The 26,510-nt window shown below is 43.7% G+C and overlaps 1 protein-coding gene across 1 annotated transcript in view; it reads right to left on the reverse strand.

Moving 5' to 3' along the window:
- LOC147705971 (protein-glutamine gamma-glutamyltransferase E-like) overlaps positions 1–26,510 on the reverse strand; it is a 285,536-nt gene that overhangs the window by 220,989 nt on the left and 38,037 nt on the right. Inside the window, exons 4-5 of the mRNA XM_086932428.1 lie at positions 18,544–18,662; positions 17,881–18,009 (exon numbers count right to left, since the gene is read on the reverse strand). Of these exons, the coding sequence (XP_086788554.1) occupies positions 17,881–18,009; positions 18,544–18,662 (248 nt within the window). The remainder of the gene's footprint in view (positions 1–17,880; positions 18,010–18,543; positions 18,663–26,510) is intronic.

Below are 26,510 nucleotides of genomic sequence, written 5' to 3' on the forward strand. Positions count from 1 at the left end.
GTGCCGTTGTTGCTGCACTTGACTCTCCTCCCTGCGCTGCTCTGCGCGATGACTCTCCTGTGGAGAGACATGGGCAATGATCAGATGTGTGTTCTCATCACACATATTCCTGCTACACATTTTATTTGGCCTCAACTGGTTGTGCATGGGGTGTGTGGCATGGCATGATGTGTTCAGTGTTGGCAGCTTTGATGTATTTAGCTATGACTACAACTACCATGATGCATTGCTGGTGACTACTGTCATGTGTGCTGGATTGTGAGTGAGTCACCCACATTGGGGAAGGGGACAGGGAATGGGTGGGGTACATGTACATGCATCTTACCTGTCTTCCTTGCAGCTCTGTCCGAGCTATCAGCATCCCCAATCCCGTGTATGCTCTCTGGCTCCATGGTGGATTCCACAAGCTGCTCCAATTCTGTGAGGCTTGGTGCACGGTTCTTCCCCCACCTGTGACTGCTGATTCCTTCCTCTGGGTGGCAAGATTCTTTTTGGTGGTGATCCGCAGATCATACCACCTTTTCTTCATGTCATCGATTTCGTGATGAGTCACTCACAGGGCATTGACTTTGCTTCGTATTGCCAGCCAGGTGTTCCTCTTTACAGACTCTGCAACTTGCAGAGACTGTCTCCCAAACAGCTGACTGTAGTGCTGCACGACCTCCTCCACCAGCACCTGGAGCTCTGTTGGGCTAAATTTAACCTTCCTCTTTCTGTCACCTCCATCCTTTTGTGCCTCCTGGGACTCCATGGGTTAGCTATGCTGGGCTCAGTGCAGCCTGCTCCTCTGTCTCACCTCCAGCTCTCTCTGCAGTTCTGTTGCTCTGCACCTGCATGGGTGTGGCCACCTCCAGGTACTGGGGTGTGGTACTTGCTTCTGATTGGTTGGATTCTCTGAGCCTTTGTTGTGGGGTGTGGTGGGTCTCCCTGATTGGTTCACTGGCTCACATGTCATGTTTTCAAATCTTCGAGATCGGATTTTACCGATTCGGTAAATACCGATTCGGTAATGTCCGAATCGGTAATGTCCGATTCGGTGTCTCCCATTCATTCCTATGGGACTGGAGGCCCATAGGGGTGAATGGGTGTTACCGATTTGGAGATTTCCGATTCGGTGATTACCGATTCGGTATTTACCGAGTGTGGATACCTAATGGTACCGAATCGGTATTTTTTACCGATTATTTACCTACATTAGGTTTTCCGGTTCATAAATACCGATTCGGTATCATTCGGTATTTACGAACCGGTAATAATAATTTACCTACATCGGGCCCTTAATGCTGTACTTGCATATTCTTTTTTGTGTCTTTCAACAAAACTATTTTGTGCAAAATCCAGCAGCGCTTTCTTTCCATTGGGCGTACGACACCTCACGGGTGACTTAGAAGATGTCCATTTGACTAGTGCATGCTAAAAAAAAAACATATATACCATTAGAAAATGGAGCGTAAATTGCCAGATATTTGTACCAGTGCTTAATTTGTAAAATATTAAGTCCAGGTGCTCAAATGATTTTAGGAGGCCACACCTAATTCCCCCAAATCCACCCACTTACTCCATTGGCTCCACCGACTTACTCTAGTGGCTCCACACACATCCTCAACTGGCACTGCTAAAAGCCAGATGTAATATCACTATACAGATAGGTGCATGTAGTGCTCCGATGCCAGTCAGTAAGTACCACTTCACAATACTTGAAACACACTTTTACCAAATGGAACCCTACAACACAAGGGGGACCGTTTATCCACAGGAACCATGCATCACACGAGTCATTTTTAATACAAAGTACTTGGCCTTTTAACACACAATTGTGATGCAGGATCATCTTAACTCCGTGACTTACTGTACCACACAGACATTTGCCACACATCTGGCTCTTTACCACACGGATGGAACTTGTATTAATCCGTCGACTAGTCAAGTCAAGTCAAAGAATTTATATAGCGCACTACATACCCAGAGGGTCTCAAGGCGCTTAGGGAGGGGAAGAGGATTACTTGTCAAATATCCACGTTTTAAGTTGCTTTCTGAATGCTAGGTGGTTCTGGGTAAGGCGAAGGTAAGTGGGGAGTGAGTTCCATGTTTTAGCAGCCAGGTATGAGAAGGATCTGCCTCCCATGGTTGTCTTGTTGATGCGAGGTACAGTGGCGAGGGCTTGGCTGGAAGAACGTAGTTGGCGGGAGGGGGTGTAGAAGGACAGTCGTGAGTTGAGGCATTCTGTTCCGATGTCGTAGAGTGATTTGTGTGCGTGGGTTAGCAGTCGGAAAGTGATCCTCTTGTTGACGGGTAGCCAGTGGAGGTCTTTCAGGTGACCAGAGATGTGTTCGTTACGCGGGATGTCTAATATGATTCTGGCTGAGGCGTTTTGGATTCGTTGGAGTTTCTTCTGGAGTTTAGCGGTAGTACCTGCGTAGAGGGTGTTTCCGTAGTCCAGTCGGCTCGTGACCAGAGCATGGGTGACTGTTTTTCTGGTTTCGGTGGGGATCCAGCGAAATGTTTTTTTGAGCATGCGAAGAATGTTGAAGCAGGATGAGGATACGGCGCTGACTTGTCTGTTCATTGAAAGTGAAGAATCCAGGATAACGCCTAGGTTTCGTGCGTGGTCTGTCGGGATGGGTGCTTTTCCAAGGGCTTCCGGCCACCAAGAGTCGTCCCATGCAGAGGGGGATGTACCTAAGATGAGGACTTCTGTTTTATCTGAGTTCAGTTTCAGACGGCTGTGTTTCATCCATTCGGCAACTTCTTTCATTCCTTCGTGTAGGTTAGTTTTGGCGGTGCTGGGGTCATTGGTGAGAGATAGGATCAGTTGAGTGTCATCTGCGTAAGAGATGATGTTGAGGCTGTGTTGGCGTGCGATGGCCGCGAGGGGGCTCATGTATACGTTGAAGAGGGTGGGACTGAGTGAGGATCCTTGTGGTACGCCACAGATGACTTCAGTGGCCTCGGACTTGAATGGTGGAAGGCGGACTCTCTGGGTTCTTCCGGTGAGGAACGAGGTGATCCATTCAAGTGCTTTTCCTTGTATTCCGATGTTTCTGAGGCGTTGTAAGAGGGTGCTGTGGCAGACTGTGTCGAAGGCTGCAGAGAGGTCGAGGAGGATGAGGGCGACTGTGTCTCCATTGTCCAGTAGAGTTCGAATGTCGTCTGTTGCTGCGATGAGGGCGGTCTCAGTGCTGTGTTTTGCTCGGAAGCCAGATTGTGAGGAGTCGAGGGATTTGTTGGCTTCGAGGAAAGCGGCGAGCTGGTTGTTGACAGCTTTCTCGATGACTTTGGCCGGGAAAGGAAGGAGTGATATTGGGCGGTAATTTTTGAGTTCGGTGGGGTCCGCTGTGGGTTTTTTCAGAAGGGCGGTGAGTTCAGCGTGTTTCCAGCTTTCCGGGAAGGTGGCGGAGTTGAAGGAGCAGTTGATGACGTCTCGGAGGTGCGGTGCTATGACGGAGTCTGCTTTGTTGAAGATGTGGTGAGGACATGGGTCTGTGGGGGATCCTGAGTGGATGGAGTTCATCAGGCGGATGGTGTCCTCAGTGGAGATTGGGTTCCAGTCGTTAAGGGTGTTCAAGGGGGGAGAATGTTCATCATATGGTTGGGTGGGTTGGTCTCCGGGTTGGTTGTCGAAGCTGTTGTGGATGTCTGCAATTTTGTTGTGGAAGAATGAGGCTAGGGAGTCGCAGAGGGCTTGGGAGGGGGTGATGTCGTTGGAGTTGGCCGAGGGATTGGTAAATTCCTTGACGATGTTGAAAAGTTCCTTGCTGTTGTGGGCGTTGTTGTCTAGTCGATCCTTGAATGCTGTTTTCTTGGCCTTTCGGATTAGTTGGTGGTGTGAGCGGGTGGCGTTTTTGAAGGCGTCCTTGGTGCTAGTGGTTGGGTCTTTTTTCCAGGCCTTTTCAAGGGAGCGGCAGAGTTTCTTGGACTTCTTAAGATCATCGTTGAACCATGAGGCCTTCTTGCTGCCAGGTTTGCTTTGACGTTTTTTCAGTGGTGCTAAGGTGTCGGCGGTGTTGGATAACCATAGGGTGAAGTTGGCGGCGGCTTGGTCTGGGTTAGAAGAGTGGGCTGGGGTGTTTAGAAGGAGCGATGAGGAGATCTGGTCGATGGTGATTTTGTTCCAGTTTCTTTGCAGAGTTGGTTGGAGGTGGTTGATGGGTTTCGGCTTGTTGTAGGTGAAGTGAACGCAGCTGTGGTCAGTCCAGAGGAGATCCGTTGTATGGCTGAAGGAGACATGATTGCTGGAGGTGAAGATGGGGTCGAGAATGTGACCTGCGATGTGGGTGGGGGAAGTGACCAGTTGTTTAAGTCCGAGGTTGGCGAGGTTGTCCAAGAGGGTGGTGGTGTTGCGGTCGTTGTTCTTTTCAAGGTGAAAGTTGAGGTCTCCCAGAAGGATGTAATCTTTGGAGGGGAGCGCGTGTGGAGTGATGAAGTCCGTGATGTCTTCACTGGTGGTCTGTAGAGGAGGGTGCCTCTGAGTGTGGTCTTGGGGTCGATGTGGATCTGGAAGTGAAGGTGTTCAGAGTTGGCGAGGTTGACGTCAGAGCTGGTAGAGATGTGGATTGATTTTTTATGGACGATAGCGATTCCTCCTCCTGTGTGGCCGGTACGGTCCTTGCGTGTGATCTTATAATCTTCAGGGATGGCAATGGTGATGTCTGGGGCGGAGGAAGCGTTCATCCATGTTTCTGTTAGGAAGGCGACGTCTGGAGAGATGGTGTCTAGTAGATTCCATAGGTCAATGGCGTGTCTGTGGACCGATCGGGTGTTGAGAAGGATGCATTGTAGGTGATTGGGGTCGGGAATCTGTGGTGTGATCGTAGCGGAGATGTTGTCGGAGCCGATGAATTTGCAGGAGTAGCAAGAGAAAGGTCCATGGGTGTGTCCAGGAGCGGCTTGGATGCAGTTGGGGGCGCGACCGGGGTTAAGGGCTAGGAGGGTGGCGGCATCGTAGGTAATGCGAGAGGGCTGGGCAGCGCGAGGGGCAGGGGGTCTGGCGCTGGGCGCGGTCCAGGCGCGGACGGGCGTAGACGGGCTTACCTTTGGCGCACCTTCGGCGCGACTGGGGCGCGGTCGCTGCGCGTGACCGCTGCGCGCGGGAGCTACTGTCATAAGTGGAAGGTGGAGGGGGAGGGGCGAGGGCGGCTCAGCTGGGAGGCGGGGCGGGTTGCACACGACGACAACAACAAACAAAATGGAGGAGGGGGGAGCACAACAGAGCGCTTGGGGAGAACGCGCTAACACAGCAGATTAATTTACAATCAGAAAGCCAAAGCGCATAAAAAGCAAAGCGGCAACCAGGCAGAGCTGTAGGCAATAATAAGGAGCTGAAATCGACAGAAAGCGCTGCCCAACGATACCAGTAGACGCCAGGGGCACTGGGAGCGACCACTCCGGCCAAAGCGAAGAGCGAGTCACAGCGCTTCTAGGTAGGGAAGCGCTGTTTGTAGTCTGTGGGAGGGCGGCTCAGCTGGGAGGCGGGGCGGGTTGCACACGACGACAACAACAAACAAAATGGAGGAGGGGGGAGCACAACAGAGCGCTTGGGGAGAACGCGCTAACACAGCAGATTAATTTACAATCAGAAAGCCAAAGCGCATAAAAAGCAAAGCGGCAGCCAGGCAGAGCTGTAGGCAATAATAAGGAGCTGAAATCGACAGAAAGCGCTGCCCAACGATACCAGTAGACGCCAGGGGCACTGGGAGCGACCACTCCGGCCAAAGCGAAGAGCTTTGGCATTTGTCAGCTTTTCACACGTGTTTCTGAAACAAGACCTTTACTGGAGGGATTAATCACATGGCTGTTGGCCCTGTGGGACTTTGATCATACACACCATGTAGCATCCATAAAGTTTTTTTTAGAGTGAAACAAGACCTCACATATTCAAAACAGGAAAGGGTCACCGAGATTATTTACAATAATATTAGTCAGCGTCTGTATTATAAAATTGAAACACACCTCACTATCCCTGATTATAAGATGAAAACGCATTTAGAATTTGGACGAGTGTGCTTGGGCCCCTGTCTGTAACCTGGCTGAGGAGGGTATGAGAGAGCTGAAACTGGATCTTAAATTTCAAACCTGTTCTGAACAGGGTCCCACAAAATTCGTTTGGCCCAGGGTCTGCAAAATCCTTATAATGTTCCTGATCTGTCCTTCCTAACGGTCAAACACTCACTTTTGTCATTTGTGTAACCTGGACGTCATAAAACAGCAGCTCCTTGCAACCATGGACCTGTGCTAAAATACATGTCTGTTAAACTGATTAAATACACAGATAAAATGCTTAGGAATGTATCGTCACAAATTAAAACAGTTTTGGCATTAAAATGCACATCATTAAAAAGAAATGTGTACTGCCTTTTACAACTCAGTGGTAGGACGTGGTCACATACAGATTAAATACAAGAAAGAATTATGGCAATCGGAGAGTTATTAGAAAGTATGTGAACGGTAAACATTTTCACATTGGGTGTATGTTGTTGGAAGAAGTGACATTCTCGTTTTAGCTTAATTTTTTTGATAATAGCTTAATTTTTAGGCACACCTGGGTTGATAGCAATATCAACTGGGGAGAGGATGGGGCCTAACCGCCAGCGCTGCCGACCTTTGTGCTGTGGAACCAGGAGCGAGTCTTTGTGTCAGCTCAATATCTTGTGTTTCAGGGCAAATCATCTCCCCACGCCTACCAAAAAATGAATGTGTCCTTATGTAAACGTAACTTTCGGGTGGAGTTTGCACTATATTAATCTGCAAAACAAAAAAAACCCGATATCCTCCTACCCTTTAGCTGTACTGATGACGGCTGCAGCAGAACATGAAAGGAAATGTTGATGACAATTTTTCGCACAGATTGCAGCGTTGGTATAGAAAGACACTGTGCTGCAAGACTTCAGAAAAGCCCTAAACTCTAGGATTCACAGAGCAAAAGTGAAACTTCTCAACATTCTGCGCAAACATCTTTCTATGGACAGAGACGTCATCGAGTGATCCTTGCCCTCTCTCTGCTGCAGGCATGGACGATATTGCCCACTACATGTCCCCGGCAGTTGCAAAGCATAGCAACGATGTGACATAAAACAATCTCCAGCGGGGTGGCCGATCTCACCACGTGTGACAGTGACGGCAAATTGGTAGGGCCTCATTTATGAGGCCGTGCGTCACTTTTACGTCGCCGGTGCGTCACTTTTTGTGATGCAACAGCAGCGTAAAAAATGTGCCTTGTTGCACCATATTTAAAAAAAGAGACGCATCTAGGTAGATGCGTCACTTTGTAAACCCCTGAGCTACATTATACGTACGCGACGTATAATGTACGCAGGGGGGCGTTCTGACGCAAGAAAGGGTCATAGAAGTGATGCAGTGAAAACTATAAGATTTCACTGCGCCACTTCTAGGACACAAATGCGTCAATTTCTTACGCCTGCCTCACAGCTGGCTGACGCAGGCTCTTTCACATGGGGCTTGCCCCATGTGAAAGGACACAATGCTGGAGTTGCGTCACTTTTGTGACACACTCCAGCAATGCGTCACTTTTGCGCCATACAGATACGTCAGAAATACTGACGTATCTGTAACTCCTTGCGCCATGATGCGTCATACTGTAAATCATTTGTGCCTCAAGGAGAGCGCAGTGAAAAGTGACGCATCGCTGTTTTCACGCAGCGATGCGTCACTTTTATTTATTTATTTATATATTTATATAGCGCAAGAATCGAGCCCGAAAGGGTTATCTCCGTGCTTTGACAGCAACAGGCGGCAAAATTACTGTATAGACAGCAGTCCCATAGTTATGTCTCCATAAACAGATTTGTTTTTAGCATTTTTCTGAAGGTGAGGTGATTGGAGATCTGTCTTAAGCTGAGCGGCAAGTTATTCCACAGGGCCGGCCCCACTGATGAGAGGGCTCGGCCGCCTTGTCTGGCTTTTTTAATGAATGGTGGTTTGAGCAGGAGTAGGTTACTTGACCGTAAATCTCGTTCCGGTTTGTAGGGCTGGAGTAGTTTGGCTAGATATTTGGGGCCATTTCCGAATAAACACTTATGAACAGTGCAGCAAATTTTGAATTTAACCCGTTGGCGTATTGGGAGCCAGTGAAGTTTTTTCAACAGGGGTCCAGAAGATGTTCTAGGGGGGGCATTCAGAATCAATCTTGCCGCCGTGTTCTGGACCACCTGCAAACGATTGATGGCATCCTCATTGGCTTGTATCAGAAGCCCGTTGCAATAGTCAAGGCGACTTATTACAAGGGCTTGAACCAGGGTCTTTCTGTAGGTGTCTGGTAACAGGGGGAAGACTCGCCTGAGTAATCCAATGGTGTGAAAACAAGCACCTGCAATTACATTTGCATGTTCTTTAAGAGTTAAATTTTGGTCTAGTTTCACACCCAGATTTTTGATGGTGGGTCTAGGGGAGGGTACAGGTCCCAGATCTTGGGGCCACCAATCAGGAGACCAAAGCATGCTGGCTTTCCCAAAGAACATCACTTCGGTCTTCCCGACATTGCACTGGAGGTAATTGGCGGCCATCCAATTGGAGATGGCCCTCATGCCTTCCGCAAAGTTTTCCCTAACATTAGGGTCAGCGGCATGGAAAGGGTAGAGGAGTTGAGTGTCGTCTGTGTACGACACTGGTGTGAATCCGTATTTCCTCACAATCTCAGCAAGGGGGGCCACATACACATTAAATAATGTGGGGCTTAGGCATGAGCCCTGTGGCACCCCCTTAGTGAGCGCCCTAGAGATGGAGTGATAGGGGCCCAGGCTGACAGATTGTGAGCGACCAGAGAGAAAACTTTCCAACCATGCAAGCACCTGACCTCTAATGCCCACTCCTTGTAGCCGGTTCAGCAAGATCTTGTGAGAAACAGTATCGAAGGCAGCTGACAGGTCTAACAGCCCCAGAATCATCGAGCCTCCTCTATCCTGTGACATCTTGATGTTATCGGTCACGGAGAGGAGTGCAGATTCGGTGCTGTAGTTGGGCCTGAACCCAGATTGGGATTGGTCCAGGCCCCCTGTTGCTTAGATAAAGCTAGAGATCTGAGTGTTGACAAATTTCTCAGCCAGTTTGGTCAGGAGGGGCAAAAGAGAGATAGGGCGAAGGTTGGAGAGTTCAGTCCAGGGAGAGGTGGTATTTTTACGTATCGGGTTCACAGTTGCCTCTTTCCACTGTTGCGGGAGCTTACCTTCTTTAAAAGAGAGGTTAAGGATTTTAGTAATGATAGGGCATAATGATCTGCTCAGGTTATTGGTTAACCTAGCCGGGAGAAGATCACGAGGAGAGCCAGATTTCATATTTTCCAGGAGTGTTTGTACTTCATTTTCTGTAACTTCTGGAATGACTTTAAGGATCTCTGAAGGAGTTTCTTGACATAAGGTAGTGGAGTCTTCCGGGTTATTAGGGTGTTTGGCTAGGATTTTATTGTAAATGGTGTCAATTTTGTCCTCAAAGAATTGGGAAATATTATTGCATTGTTCTTGAGAGAAGGTATCCGGACTTTCACATGCCAAGGGGTTAGTGAAAGTCTTGAGAATTTTATATAATTCTCTAGTGGAGTTGGCAGCTTCATCAAGCTGGGACCGCAGGCAGGTTTTTCTTGCCTTTTTAATGTTATTATAGTAGATGGATATGGCCTGCTGGTAGAGTACCTTACTAGCAAGAGAGTGATCCTTTCTCCATTGCTTTTCCAGTTTCCTACATTTTTGTTTCTCTGTTTTTAGTGAGTCGGAATACCATATTTCTTTTTTGGTGGTCGGGGTTTTTTTACAGTCTTTTGCGGGGCTAGAGAATTTATGGTCTCTAGAAGGGAGCTATTTAGTTTGGATAAAGCTGAATCGATGTTATCAGAATCGGAAATGGTTGGCTCTTTCCAGGTTTGTTCAAAGGAAATTGGAGTGATTTTATGCCACGCTCTTTTGGTAATGCTCATAGTGGCAGGGGGAGCAGAGGGTTTATCTGGTCTCAAAAAGGAGAATTCCAACATGCTGTGGTCAGACCAGCTGATGGATATAGGAGGGTGACAGTGTATTAGAGGATAGTTGGTAAAAATCAAGTCCAATGTATGGCCTTTCCTGTGAGTAGGGCCACAGTTTCTTAGGTGAAGACCTAAAAGAGCCAGATCGGCAAGGAGAAGCTTAGTATCAGGGTCTTCTGCAATATCTGCATGGAAATTGAAATCTCCGAGAACAATAAAGTTTTCTTTAGCTCTTAAGTGTGGGGCTAGTATTTCAGTTAAGGCGAGTGAGAAGCCAGCATTGGGGCCCGGAGGTCGATATACTAGGGTGCCTTTCCAGTGATCTTTTGTTTTGGTGTGAATTTTAAAAATCATTATTTCCATAGTAGGTAAATTAATTTGTTCCACTACCGTAATATGGAGGTTTTCTTTAAAAATGATGGCAATTCCTCCACCAATTTTTATAGGGCGGTCTTGTCTTAAAATTTTATATCCTTGAGGGATACCCAGAGTTATGGATGAAACAGTGTGAGGCTTCAGCCAGGTAAATGAGGCCCGTAGTATCCTTCTGCACAAAGCACAAGAAGACTGCGCATGACACAATCTAGTCTCGCACTCTAGATTGTGCTTGGACCTGGGTGGTACACTTTCTGGACCTACCAGGCAGATATGCAACCGAATCAGGAGAGGTAGGTAAATGTATTTGTAATAATTGCAGGGGCCCTTCACACAGGGGAGCAAAATTCAAATTCAATTCAATGTTAAATAAGTGCCGGTGCTAAGCACCGGAAAGCACCGGCACAAAATAAGCACTGTTGTAAACACAAATAAATCTCACTTTCACAATATTCTGGGCTTACTGCAACAGTGCATGCTCACCATTTTATTCTGTCAAACCCAATAACTTTCTCCTTAGTTCTCTTCCCTGCCTTGATCCCTTCTCTTCTTCCTGTGTGAACACTCTCTGGCTAGACTGTAAGCTACTCTTATGAGTAAGAGAAATGAAAGGAGGAAGCAAAAAGGCAAGGAGGTAAAGTGACAATATACCAAGAGAGTTGAAGTAGAGAAGGAAAGTAGGTAGAGCTAAAGAAGAGAGAAATATTTTAAGGAGAGACAGATGTCAATGGACAAAAGTGTGGTAGTCAGAAAGAAAGATACAGAGATGTTGGTAGAGGGAGAGGTAGATACTGAAATAGAGGTTGGTGAATGGTGGGATTTTATGATGAGGTAGATTGCTAGAGAGCGCTAGAGATATGAAGAAGGAAATGTAGAAAGAGGGAGAGGGGAATCATACAACAGGGGTGCAGTAGAGTGAGAGGTAAGGTAGAAATACTGGTGACTTAGCAAAATGAAATGATGAAGAAACACAGAGGTAGACAGAGTGAAATGAGATGAAAAATACATTTATTAAGCGCATGGCTATCATAGGGCATCCCAGCACTGATGACCGCAAGCAGTAGAGAACCGACCAAACAAGGGGAATAGCCAGGTTTTTAACAACTTACGAAAGGCAAGGTGATTGGGTTCCTTGCGCATATGAAGAGGGAGGGTATACCAGAATTTGGAGGCACTATATGAGAACAGATGACCCCCGCTTTTAGCTTTCCGAATCCTAGGAATTACAGCAAGATGTAGATCATCTGAACGGAGGCGTCTGTTAGCACGGTAGGGCCGAACAACAGAATGAATAATAGGAGGGACCTTTGCTGCTAAGGGCTTATGTACTATGCACATAGCTTTAAAATAAACTCTCTCTCTAATGGGTAGTCAGTAGAGAGGTTTCAGGGCGGGCTTTGCTGATTGGCATTTTGGGATGTCCAAAAGGATTCTGGCTGCCCAATTTTGTACTGTCTGGAGTTTTCCGAATGTGGTGCATGTTGCCCCAAGATAAAGGGCATTCCCATAGTCCAGATGTGATAAAATAAGTGCGTGAACCATGAGCTACCTTGCCTGGAAAGGGAGAGTAGGAGAACTTTGCAGAGCATCTTTAAGATGCCATAGCATGAAGCTGCCACATTGCGTGCCTGGACCATGAAAGTCAGATCATGATCCAGCCAAACTCCCAGGCTTTTTTTATTTGGGTCTTGGGGACTGGAACGAGGTTCAGGTCGGCCGGCCACATTATGTTGGAATCAAATAGGGACGGGTTCCCAAAATCATCATCTCACTTTTTATCCATTTAATTTCAAAAAGGAGTTATTCATCCATTTAGCCCCCTCCTTCAGGCATGGAGAAAGTCTGGGGAAGGAGTTGTCTGCTTGATTGAGTCCCACCACGAGTTGTGCATCATCTGCATATGTCACTATGTGTACCCCAAAAGGCAGTACAATCTCCGCTAGGGGGCTCAGGTAAATGTTAAATAAGGTGGGACTCAGGGATGACTCAGTGGAGAAGTGTGGCTCACGGTGTAGAGCAGGCAGACCCAGAAGCTGAGGTCAGACCCGGGACCAGGGTTCAATTCCCGACGCGGCAGGGTCTTGAGCTCAAATGTCCATGGACTCGATAATTCTCGCTTCGGTGCCTGCTCTAATCATGTGTTCTCACTCTGCAACTCTGGGCATTAAGCTTGCTTAATCTCCACAACGGCCCCCTGCGGCGGGATGCCTGGCTCTCACCTTGGGGATGCCCTGTAGGGGCTATCTCACAGGGAAAAGCCAGGACGGGTTCCCAAGGCAAGCGCCGGGAAACCTCCGGGTAGCTGTGCGCTCAATGAATATAATAATAATAATAATAATAATAATAATCCCTGAGGTACTCCGTAGCGGAGAGGCATCTGTTTTGAGGACACTTCAGCGTCGAAGACCTGGAAGAATCTAATGTCCAGGAAGGACTGCAGCCATGTCAACGCAACCCTGGTCACCCCCAATCTTGTAATTCTGTGGGTCAGGATTTGATGGTTGACCGTGTCGAAGGCGGCACTAAGGTCTAGGAGGATGATAACAGTAGTGCCTCCAGCGTCCAAGATTTTTATAGACTCTTCGACTACAGATAGAAGAGCTGTTTCAATTCCTTGGAGTGGTCGGAAGCAAGTATGTCACGGGTGGAGGAGATTGTGGGTCTCTAAGAAGGTAAACAGCACTGAGTTAACATATTTTTCAGCTATTTTACTGATCCCTAGGAGAAGTGAGATGGGGCAATAGTTTCCCAGGGAATCAGGGTCGAGGTTAGTTTTTTTAGGAGTGCCTTCACCATCGCTTTCTTGCAAAGAGGGGGGATGACCCTTTTTGATAAAGGGCTTAATAGGAGGCGTTGCAAAATTAGGGGACCAAGAGAATGGAATGAGAAAATGGTCAGACCATGGTACTGGGATATGTATCCTTCTTACTTAGTCCTCCAGATGAGAGAAAATGGGATCGAATAGGTGTCCTTTCATGTGTGCTGGTTAGGCAACTTTTTGAAGAAGCTGGAAGCCTTCCAGATCCTTTCTTATGTCTTCTGAAACAACTGAAAGGGGTTGTCAAAATGGAGATTAAAATCAGGTGATTTTTTTAAATATTGGCAATCCTGCCACCTTTACTGGAGGTCCAATCTAACCTCTGGGTATTGTAGCCCAGAGGAGGAGCTTGAACAAGATCGGGGTCAGATCATGAAGTAAATCAGGTTTCTGTTAGGAACAGCACCTCTGGCCCTTCCTCTTCCAGAAGAATAAAAATGTCTGCTGCATGCTTAGGCAGCGACCTGCAGTTAAGGAGGAACATTTTATAGGATATAGGGAAAGTGGTGTTGGTATGTAGGACTGTTGACGGTTTAAAAGAGCAGCGAGAGCACTCAATGAGGTTATTATCAGGGCCGGTAGTATGAAGTCAATTATCCCTAATAGCTCCCCATAATAGGAGAATTTCTTCTGCATTATAATAATGCTGTGTTTGGGGGCAGATGCAGGGGTCCTGGCCCCTGGACCCGGCTGGACGCGGACGGGCGCAGACAGGCTTGCCTTTGGAGCGACTTCGGTGAATACAGTTCAGCCCCCGGAAATGAGGCAGCTGAAGGGAGGAGCCATGTCCATCCGCAGCAATCGGCTGGAAGGCTGTGGTGGACCAGTGACCGGCAAAAAAAGTGCAAGTGCTTGCGGTGAGATCTTGCTTTAAAAGTGGAATGCCCTGAGCAATTGTGGTTCCGGTTAAAGATAATAGAAAGTGCAGTTGATAAAACAAGTTCGCAAGAGTACAAAAAACAACTTCTAATAACAATTCGCTGCTGCTTACCAGAGTGGTGAAGTAGTGAGCGACATACAGAGAGACAGTGCTTAATTTGAGGAAGTGGTTCGCGGTTTAGGGCACCAGCACGTATTTTTGGAGACTGGTACTTACTTTTCCATAAGATATTTAATACGTGCAAGAGAAGGAAAAACACACTGATTGGAAAGAGGGTGGAAGCAAAAGATGGCAAAACCGTCACAAACAGAAAGTAGGAACGCGCAAGAGTGAGAAAAGGGAGCAGCGAGTGTCTGGTAGTGGATTAAAGACTACCAGCCTTGGTAGTCTGCATGCCAACGTTTAATTGCACCTGTTGCCGGCTTTGAAGCAGAGCTTCAGGCAGCGGCACTCTTTCTTTCACAAATGAAGCATGCAGAGAGATAAAAAGTATAGAGAGTGGATTGAGGTAACAATGGGGCAAAATGAGAAGAGGCCAAGATAGGTTATACAAAGAGTAGTGATGAGAAAGAATAGTAGAGAGTGGAGATCAGTAAAAAGAGATATGAAATGCAGACCCTTACAAGATGAGCAAATTAGATACAGGCGATACAGAGAAAGAGAGGCGCGGTTGATAGAGAAGCAGAGAGAGAGGGGATGAGGCAGAGTTATGATCTAGAGAGAAAAGTGGAGACAGAGAGGTGAGACAGATGTATAAAAAGAGAGGGGTAGGGGAAGTGAGGGAATGGAAGGCAGGAAGGAGATGAAGAGATTGATAAGAGAGAGAGCCAAGAATGACAGAGAAAAGAGGCGCAGGTAGATACTGAGAGGTAGCAAGAATGCAGTAAGTAGTGAGAGAGGACTGAAATGAAGACAGTCCCCTGGTAGCGAGAGGTGATGCAGATAGGTGAGATAAAGAGAGAACTAAGAAGGAGGTAGTGAGAGGTGAGGTATGTAGAAATGGGGAGAGACAGAGGTGAGAAGAAAGAAGAGCAGTGAGGTGGGGGGGAAATAGCATTTACAATTATGTCATTGCATCGCACTACCATTACAATGCGGTCATTACAGCGACCGCATTGTTAGTACGCGATGCAATTACATCGCAAGTCATTACAACTACTTGCACTAGGGGACGCTCAGGTTTTGGAAATAAATTCCAACACCTTCCCTACTGTTGCGCAAACTGGAGCAGGAATAGTAATTAATACTATTCCTAAGTTGAGTGCCCCCCCTCGTGGAAGTCCCTGTAATGACTTGCGATGTAAATGCATCGCGTACTAACGTAATAGTACGCGATGCTATAGAATGCGTTGTCACATGCTATATTCGGTAGTGGCAATGAGGTGAGAGAGAGAGACACACAGAGGTAGGCAAAGAGTGAGCTAGAGAGAGGGGAGTTTGTGGGAGTGGTGGGGAAGAAAGTGGCATATTGTGAAAGATGTGACAGAGTAGAGCTAGAAAGAAAGGGTGTTGTGTACAAAGATGCAGAATATTTAGAAAGAGTAAGACACGTACAGAGTTTGGGCCTGATTCACAAACATAATCTTACACTTTTGAGTACATTAATATTTGTTTTGGAATTCACAAGCACCAATTTAATAGTAGGTTTGTGATTGCAGAGACTCCGCAGTCTGTACATGAAAACAGTGTTTAATTTGAGCCAGTGGTTTCTGGAGCTCGGCACCGGCACTTAATTGACAGCACCAGCACTTATGACAGTCTGCCACATGGTGGGCTGATTGATTTAGAGGAAGGACAACAACAGTTGTTTACACATTCAATATATGTTAAAAATGACTAATACCTGTTCCACATGCTAATAGTAATGCTTTGCAGGCTTGGAATTGTCTGAATTGTCACACTTGTACAGTGTGATGGTTAGTAGCTGGTTTGGCACTGACATTTGCAGTGCTAGCAGGGGCAATGGGTGGTGTAAGCTGCAGTGGCCTCCTGATGAGGGCCCTGGCACTTACTTTGTTTTACAAATTAAGCACTGCATAAAAAGATACAATATGCCTATCATTTTTTGTGCGGAGTTCTCCTCCCCAATTACAGAGCCTCCTAACAACTAAATCGTAGCTTGTGAATTCCAAAATGAACGTAAACTTACACAAGTGTAAGATTTCCTTTGTGAATCAGGTCCAGAGTGGTGAAGTAGAAGTGATATAGTGAAGTAAGGTGAAAGACATGAGAATGCAAAATGTGTGTGTTTTCTTTTTTAATGTAATTGCCACTGACTGCTGAGTGTGCGCGGGTTAAGGTCAGTCAGCCTGGGCAAGCACAGCAAACCCCTGTGAAATCTGCATGTCCAGATGTCAAATTAAAAGATAATACTTTTTATGTACACCGTTAGGGCTTTAGAAAAGTAGTGAAAAATATTCTGTTTTACTGCGCACTGGTATTACATTTTTACTGTTGATTGTCTTAGAACCTCCTTGGAAGATGGACCTCTGTGCCATTCACCACATTGTCCATGCTTTAAAATGTCTCAGGACGAAGCCCAAGCTCCTCCCTACTGCCTTCTGATTTTTTTGTAAGATTACAAGGGTTCTGCCATCTATAGCAAACCCAATGGAGTACTCTATCTGGATAAACAGGAGTACTGTGATGAATCTAGGGTGGTTACCAATATAGAGGAGGCAATTGGCACCCATTGGTGGGTGCCACTCAGTGTGATTCTGGTGTGTCTTTTTGGAGACAGGAAACAGACCACAGTCAGGATTCACGGTGCCATTGAGGTAGGGTTTGCAAAAATCACATAACATCAATTGCTGGTACTCATATCTGACCATAACACATCAAGGACTTGTATCCCAGAAGCAAATGTTCACAGTCAGGAGTTTCTGTGTGCACCCAGGAATCCAGAGGCTTTTACTGAAATCTGCCAAGAATAAAAGGGAGCTGTTGTGGGGCTAAGATGGCATGAGGTTATTTTAGCACAAATTATTCAGGAACTGTTCTTTGTAGGATAATGGTTTAAATTGTTCAAAGTAACCACACCCAGGTGGTAAACACCCTAGTGTCTTGGATGCAAGGGCTAAACCTCAGTGTACCTCTTGGTCTTGGAAAGGTAAAACACACAAGCTAAATGAACTGAAAGTAGTCGCATCTAACCTTTTCAGGCCACCACATGTCGACCACTGTATCACATTCCTAAGCACAGGTTGCTGTCTTCTAAGGCAGGTATATACGGGTGGACAGGCCAAGGGAAACAATGGATGACAGCAAGCTCATCAGGTTGATACCATATTTCACCGGCCCTTCCCATTGTCTATGGACCTTTGGTTCAGTTGTCTGCTGGACTCCAGATTCTCACAGTCACTGGAACCTTATTTCTTCATGCAAGTCAAAGACAGCTGATGTTCCTCTCTCATGTGTCCAGTATCATAACCTCTGCCCACCACAATTGCACATTTTATTCTTGAACGTCATGATCTCCCCACAGCATTTGATACTTCTGATCATCCAAGTCTACTACCCTCCCCAGCCCATTTTGTGCTCAGAGACTCTGCTTTCAACTAGTTCCTAGAACATATACTTTATTACTTTACAGATTTTATACTATTTACAATTTGCTTGCGATTGTCAACAACTGTTTTTACTAAACTGAATAAGCCTGAAATCCCGCAGCACAGATAAAGTGCCATCAGAAATCTCAAACTTTTGGCAATGTTATGCAGTAGGGATAGTATACTGATTCAATGATAATTTGTTTCCAATGCATTTTGCAAAAAAATATTTTGACTGTATGACCCACGTTTCTTATTGAAATGTTTGTTGCATACTGACATTGTGCCTTACCATAGCTGTGCAGACGCGTCCCACATATACTGGGTCATTCCTGCTAGAGTAGTCTTTTTTACTGTCCTTCTTGTAATTCAGGTTGCGGTCCAGCAGGGCAAGGCAGATCCTCAGAATATTTTCTTCAAACTGTAGAGCAAACAAAAGCATGAAAACTAAGTCTGTTGCAGAGAAAAATGATCAAGCCTCACATTATGGTGACCTGGTTTGGTGCACCTAAATAAATCCAATCTCAATCCTGAGACAAGCTGTGAGAGACTTCTCTTTATTAGGGCACCCTCCATTTTTAGAATATGCTTGAGCTTGAAAACTAGAATTCTTGAGCATGCTCGTTAAATGGCTTGTTGCAATTCATTTTTATTGACCAAGCCTGGATGCTTTTAAAAGAGGTATGAGTAAGCTATACAACTTTGAATTCTTTAATCTTTAGTTAAAATTGAACTGTAAAATGTTTGAACACTCTTGATTTAATTATTGACATGGAATATTAAAGATAAGGTTTCTGTTGGGGAACATGTGCCTGTCTTTTCTGAGTGTGTGTCTTGAAACTGCATGTTTTGCATTTTCCCAGTGTCTGGCTGGAATACTGGACGGTTTTTGAATGCAGCTTGGGCTCCTAAGTCAATGGATCCTTTGTATTTACTATGATGTTTGTCTAGATACCTGCCCATAGTCCCATTGGCTGCCGCCGAAATGTTCTGCATTTCCACGGTAAATGATTCCACCATCATTCAATACATACTCTTCTCTCTCTTCATGGCTCCCCAAGAAGACGCTGTCACCTAAAAAACCCAAAGACAAAAGTGGTGTTAAAACTGATTCTATCACTTTGAGGTTCAGCCCATACTTCTTTCTATTAACATGCGTTTAGTCCTGAACGTCTCTTGAGCAATGAGAAGTTAAATAACCCTTAGCTAGACAGTTGCACTTGTATATCTTTAAACCCACTTCTTATTGTTTAAAATCCACTTCTCTCTCTCTGCTAGTTGCAAACCGGTCCTACAAAGCATTAAACAAACTTGTTCCTCTCAAAAAATCCACACAGCCTAAATGACAACATATCAATGAAGGAATAAAGGTCAAACACAAATTGCTCCCTCCCAATGCCAATGGAAGAAATCCTGAAGCAAATGCTTCAAATCCAACCTTTCAAGACTAAAAGGGGCCTATAAAGCCTCCATGATAGTTATCTGGTGTGGTTCGAACACCGTGAATACATACACACATTTTAGGAGAACAACACAATGCTTTGTTTCTGTTATTTGCTGCATGATTTGACCAAAAGACTCAAAGTTGAGAGGTATTGTGTAAATGTGAACCCTTGGAGATAAAAATGCAGAGAAGTGCATGTGTAAGAAGTTTCTCCTCACAAATCCAGTGCCAAGCAGAGCCCCTTGTTTTGCATTGAGTTGGGTACTAGACTAAGTAGTGCCGCCCTGAGAATTTTGCGAACTGATTCATCACCTCGTCATGCAATTCCGGTAGCCAAGTTGCTGAGATGGATGTGGTTTATAAGATTAAAACTATTGTCTGTGAATCATTGAACTTGGAATTATGTCTAACAGTGAATGTGACATCAGTACTCTACTCTTGAGCTTTGGCACTCCCAAAAGACTTTAATGTTCTTGTTACTTATTTGCAATTAGCCCTTTTTCTGCTCTTGTCTCATGAACTTGTCATTTTTAACATATAATGCTGAATGGACTGTTTTTTATGATTATTTGTATATGTTTTAAAAAATATTTTAACCCACTTTTTTATATTCTTAAATAGTATTGTATGTAACAATGCATTTACGACATGAATTGTCAGATAAAGCTTATTTGAAATGAAATGCATTGACTTGCCCGGTTGTACCCATTGCTACCTGAAGAGCACTTTGCTTTTGTACAAGTTTAACTCCTTAAGGGGTGGATGTTTTAATTGTAGAGATGAAAGTGAAGCATCATGGGTGGTGCAAAAAAAGGACATGGTTGCATCTGTTGGTTACTAACACCCAATATCACATGAGTCAAAGGGGCTGGCACTTGAACAAAATTTGTCCACACGAAGGTGGTATTGCAACCCCGGCTGCAATACCCTTTGCAAGTACCCATATATACTTGGACCTGTTAAATGTGTCGGAATGGAAGACATCACCAGGAATGCTATAAGGCCCTGAAGCCTTGTTCCTGATCACTGAGTGTATACTATGTGATATTTCCCCTAGGGTAAAACATTTGGGGATCTGGACTGTAGTTGGTATGGGAGTCAAGCCTTTCGAAAACTAATGTTTCTGTACCAGTGTAAACTGTGGAAAAGTGTTCATGCCAGGTGGAAGCCTCAGTCAATCTATGTCTTCCCTGGTCACCAAGAACCAAAATTGCTGCAAATCCTTGTTTTGGAAGGAATCCTTGATCTGAAGCTATCCATCCCCTTTCCAGTCCTTGTTGACTTTGGCCTGAGCATTCTTGTAGGATCTCCTCACTACTTTCAGATCCGCAACATTGTTGGCTCTAATAGCCTTGGCCAGTTGTAATGTTAATTTTCTACATTCATGGTTAAACCAGGAGGAGTGAGGACTGGCAAGTTTCGGTTTGCTCTGTGGTCTGAAAGGTACGCTAAAAAACTGTAGCTAACTGTTTGAAAAAGCATGTGTGGCACGACGTAATCTTCGAAAAACCGTCATGCTGCTCCAGCAGACTAATTAGCTATATATATATCTATAGATATAGATATATATATAGATATATATGTAGATATATATATATATATACTCCACAAACGACCAGATTCCTAGAGTCACTGGCCCGTAGACAGGTGGCGGGTCACACCAGGGTGGGTCTCCCGGTAATTACATGCACACAAAGTCTTCTAGAAGAAGGGCTCGCACTCTTAGGTATAAACCAGTGTAGTTTTAACCGTTACGCGTTTCGTCAGCAAAACTGACTTGATCACACGATAATCACATGATACAGGAGAGCATACATAGCAAATGAACCAAAAAATGTACTGTGGTCAAAAGTCAATCGACTATGGCGGCCATTACTGAATGTGCAATGTAAGAGTGAAATATACTCCATTCCTGAAATAGCTTTAGTAAATTCTCCAAAGACTAGTATCTTATATTCTCATTTCATTAACATGTGTTGTGAGACCATAAATTTTATAGTGAAAAATTCACAAAATTAAAGCAAATTTTCATATTGAACATCACAGTATAACGATACAAATAATGTGTACATGTGTCATTGGCTCGACTTAGTGTTCTAAGCGTCAAGGCAACAAGGCAGTAATATTGACATATGCATTTCACGTATGAACAATAAAGTTAAACCATATTGAAGCCAAAACGGAAGAAGCACATGCGCTGTGTGTCAAAATGTCGACACGAAAGTGAGTAGAATGTCTGAAATTACTGGTGGGTAGTAAACAACTACTCTATTACCCGGCGGCATAGTGCCCAGATCATTGTAGCAATCAAGTAAGCAATTCCAATTAATGTTCTCACTTGTACTAATGGTGGGACAGTAACTTACTCAGCGCATAAACGATGAGTTAGAATGCCAGTACAGAGGAGGAGAACAAATCTGATAGTTATCCTATACTGGATCAGGGCAATGAACTGGCATGGTGCAATGGGAGAGCACATTACAGAAAATGTATGCGGCAAAGTGCCTATAGCCCACAGGCCAACATAATATCATTGGCTTCCAACCCACATGATATATCCTTCTGTATACTGCAAATGCAATCATTGTATTGTTATACTGTGAAGTTCAAATTTAAATTTTGCTTTAATTTTGTGAACACATGTTGATGAAATCAGAATATAAGATACTGGTGTTTGGAGCATTTACTAATGCTATTTCAGGAAAGGAGTATATTTCACTCTTACATTGCACATTCTGTAATGGCCGCCAAAGTTGATTGACTTTTGACCACAGTCCGTTTTTTGTTTAATTTGCTATGTATGCTCTCCTGTATCGCGCGATTATCGTGTGATCAAGTCAGTTTTGCTGACGAAACGAGTGCAGATTAAAACTACACTGGTGTATACCCCGAGTGCGAGCCCTTCTTCGAGAAGACGTGCGCATATGTATATATATATATATATATATATATATATATATATATATATATATATATATATATATTACCTACTGGCGGTCGCCAGTAGGTATATATAGTTAGGATTTTTTCTCTATGGGATTTTTGAAAATTCTATGTCTAATAACTTTGGCGTTTGTGGACGGAATTGGTTGAAATTTTCAGGAAAATGGAACATTTTGTTTCTGAGCAGCCCCTGACAATTTGGGGGGGTTTCATCAAGGGGGGGCCGAGAAAAAAGGGGGGTCCCAAAACGCGTTTTTCCCATGTTAATTTCCATAGGGCGGTTGGCCTCACTTTTAGCTCGAACGGCTGAATGGATTTGCACGAAACTTGGCAAAATTGTAGGGACTGTTAGCCCGATGTGCCTTTGCTAGGTCTCAATATATGTGCTCCAGTGGATTTTGAGTAATTTAGGTTCAAAAAAATATATATATCTGGGCGGAGCCTAACCACACATCTGATCTGATTGGCTGTCAGCACTTCATCCAAGAAGTGTTGGCAGCCATCTTGGGACCAATATACATGATAGCACCTCATTAAAAAGCATTGTAGTTAATAGAGGGTTTTAGGACTTTAGTTACATTATAAATCATTTGTTAAAGGTACCATACTAGTTTTAGGAATTGTGGTGGGTTCTAAGGTGATTTTACCATGTGAAAAAACCTTCTGCTGTGATATCATGAATATTGTTTGAAAGAAAACTAATATCTCATGATTTTCCCACAGTGGTTTGGAAGGGGATCTATAAGCTAAACTGAAAGCATATTTTCTGTAAATTCACATTATCTTTCTCAGTCATGTGAAAATGAAGTCTGACATTCTCAGTAAAACAAGTACATCCAACAAGGACAGAGACTGTCAGTTGATTCCTTTGTGTTCTACTGCAGCCTCCTAGAGTGTTCAAAAGAACAACTAGAGCGCTAACAGTCCTACTTATTACAAAGGTATGGCACACCTGAAGCCATCTTGATTGGAATAAAGTGGTAACTCTTAAAACATTTAATTTAAAAAGAAACAACATGAGGGGGTATATTTTGCCATAGAAAGTATGATTAGTGCTGCAGAATGAAAAATTAGGGCACATTTTAAGTGACTTCTCAAATCCTTTTCTATTTCATTAAAACATTCTGACATGCAGTCTCCCAAAATGGCCACCAGAGACAAAAGAGCCCAAATGTAGCCCAAATATCACCCAGATGTAGCCCAAGTATAGCCCAATGACAGAATGTCCCAGAGTGTTCTAAAGAACAACTAGAGCGCTAACAGTCCTACTTATTACAAAGGTATGGCACACCTGAAGCCATCTTGATTCGAATAAAGTGGTAACTCTTAAAACATTTAATTTAAAAAGAAACAACATGAGGGGGTATATTTTGCCATAGAAAGTATGATTAGTGCTGCAGAATGAAAAATTAGGGCACATTTTGAGTGACTTCTCAAATCCTTTTCTATTTCATTAAAACATTCTGACATGCAGTCTCCCAAAATGGCCACCAGAGACAAAAGAGCCCAAATGTAGCCCAAATATCACCCAGATATAGCCCAAGTATAGCCCAATGACAGAATGTCCCAGAGTGTTCTAAAGAACAACTAGAGCGCTAACATTCCTACTTATGACAAAAGTATGGCACACCAGAAGCCATCTTTATTGGAATGAAGTGGTAAGTCTGAAAACATTTAATTTAAAAAGGAACAAAATGAGGGGGTTCATTTTGCCATAGAAGGTATTATTAGTGCTATAGAAAGAAAAATTAGGGATCATTTTAAGTGACTTCTCAAATCTGCTTCTATTTCATTAAAAAAATTCTGACATGCAGACTGAAACATGCACTTTGAATACCAGCAGCAGACTTCCCTGGTGAGCAGTAGCTTTACTACAGTGATCTAATGAGCAACTAGAGTGCTAACATTCAGAATTTATGGCAAATGTGTGACACATCTGAATGCCTTCTTGATGGAACCAAAGTAAACAAGCATTGAAAATGCAATAGATCTCGCCCTCGTTTAAGTTAAAGCCATTCTGTTTGTAATGAGGTGGCTTTTTAGCTTTGCTTTTATTAGTGTTTTTTAAACTTTCATGTAAATAACATGCATCTGTATGCATATATGTATATGTCTGCATGCATTTATATTTGTATTTATATAGATATACAGATTATATATGTTTATATATATGTATATATATACATACACATACATATATATAAATGCATATGCATATATATGCATACATATATGTGTATATGTGTGCGTGTAGAGAGAGGTAGAGAGGAAGAGGTGTAGAGGGTAGAGGTAGAGAAGTAGAGGTAGAGAGGTAGCGGTAGAGAGGTAGCGACTAGTAGAGAGAGGTAGAGAGGTAGAGTGTAGAGTGTGAGTAATAGAGATTAGAGAGTGAGTAGTAGAGAGTAGTAGAGAGTAGCAGAGAGTGAGTAGTAGAGAGTAGTAGAGTGAATAGTAGAGTGAGTAGTAGAGAGTGAGTAGTAGAGAGTGAGTAGTAGAGAGTAGTAGACAGTAAGTAGTAGAGTGAGTAGTAGAGAGCTGTAGAGAGTGAGTAGTAGAGAGTAGTAAAGAGTGAGTAGTAGAGAGTAGTAGAGAGTGAGTAGTAGAGAGTAGTAGAGAGTGAGTAGCAGAGAGAGAGAATAGTAGAGAGTAGTAGAGAGTGAGTAGTAGAGTGAGTAGTAGAGACTAGTAGAGAGAGAGTAGTAGAGAGTGAGCAGTAGAGAGTGAGTAGTAGAGTGAGTAGTAGAGAGAGAGTAGTAGAGAGAGTAGTAGAGAGTGAGTAGTAGAGAGTGAGAAGTAGAAGTAGAGAGTGAGTAGTAGAGAGTAGTAGAGAGTGAGTAGTAAAGAGTGAGTAGTAGAGAGAGAGTAGTAGAGAGTGAGTAGTAGAGAGTAGTAGATAGTGAGTAGTAGGGAGTGAGTAGTAAAGAGAGAGAAGTAAGTGGTAAGTCTGAAAACACTCAATTTAAAAAGGAACAACATGAGGGGGTTAATTTTGCCATAGAAAGTATGATTAGTGCTTCAGAAAGAAAAATTAGGGATCATTTTGAGTGACTTCTCAAATCCTCTTCTATTTCATTAAAAAAATTGTGACATGCAGACTGAAACATGCACTTTGAATACCAGCAGCAGACGTCCCTGGTGAGCAGTAGCTTTGCTACAGTGATCTAATGTGCAACTAGAGTGCTAACATTCAGAATTTATGGCAAATGTGTGACACATCTGAATGCCTTCTTGATGGAACCAAAGTAAACAAGCATTGAAAATGCAATAGATCTCACCCTCGTTTAAGTTAAAGCCATTCTGTTTGTAATGAGGTGGCTTTTTAGCTTTGCTTTTATTAGTGTTTTTTCAACTTTCATGTAAATAACATGCATCTGTATGCATATAAGTATATGTATGCATGCATTTATGTTTGTATTTATATAGATATACAAATTATATATGTTTATATATGTATGTATATATATATATATTCACTGAAAAAACCATAGGCTATAGACCATATATAGTTGGGAATTAGCATTTACAAAACCTTGAAAATTCACTGAAAAAACCATAGGTTATAGACCATATATAGTTAGGAATTAGCTTTTACAAAACCTTGAAAATTCACTGAAAAAACCATAGGTTATAGACCATATATAGTTAGGAATTCGCATTTACAAAACCTTATTTTACTCACACAAAACCATTGAAATTCCATATATAGTTAGTTGCACTAACTATATATCGCGCACCCGCAATCCACTGCTGATGATGTCACATATTACATCATTCATGACATGGTCAGTGACATCACTGATGACATCACTGATGACATCTCAAATGGCATCACTGATGACATCACTGATGACAACATCCAGTGACTGTATGTTTCTGTAAAGTTAAAATATGTCTTACATATTGAAGAATGAGTGGATGTATTAGTGTCTGGATGAAGGATTTAGTAGGTGCATGACTGACTGTATGAGTGAGTGATTAAATGTGTCTCACTGAGTGCATGGGTTAGTGACTAAACTGTCTTAATTTGTGCATCATTATGTCTGTTGTTCTGTAAACTGTTGCATGTGTTGATAAGTAGCTATATGAGTAACTATATGGGTTATTGATTGGTTGCCCAAGTATTTGTATGGGAGACTGAGTGTGTGTGTGGGTGGCTAGGAGGTGTATGACTCTGTGCATAGATGTGTGAGCAGTTGATTCACTAGATGTATGGTTTCAAAAGTGCATGTGGAAACAGCTGTATGGGCGGTTGACTGTGTGCATGAGTGTATTGGTGCGTGAATGGATATCTCAGTGCTACATGTCAAAGTAAGTACATATGTAAAACACAGTACATGTGAGAGTTGCCATATATAAATAACTGTGCATAAGAGCCAGTGAATGTGTGAGTGGCTGTATGGATCATTGTGAACTTGTATCAGGGATTGTATAAGAGAGTAAATATGTGTTAGTATATGTTTGAATAAGTAAAGTTTGTATAACTGTATAGTTGAGGAAATGGAGGTGTGATTGATTCTTTGCATGACTGACTAGGT

Source organism: Lissotriton vulgaris, chromosome 7 (genome assembly GCF_964263255.1).
Source record: "Lissotriton vulgaris chromosome 7, aLisVul1.2, whole genome shotgun sequence".
NCBI lineage: Eukaryota > Metazoa > Chordata > Amphibia > Caudata > Salamandridae > Lissotriton > Lissotriton vulgaris.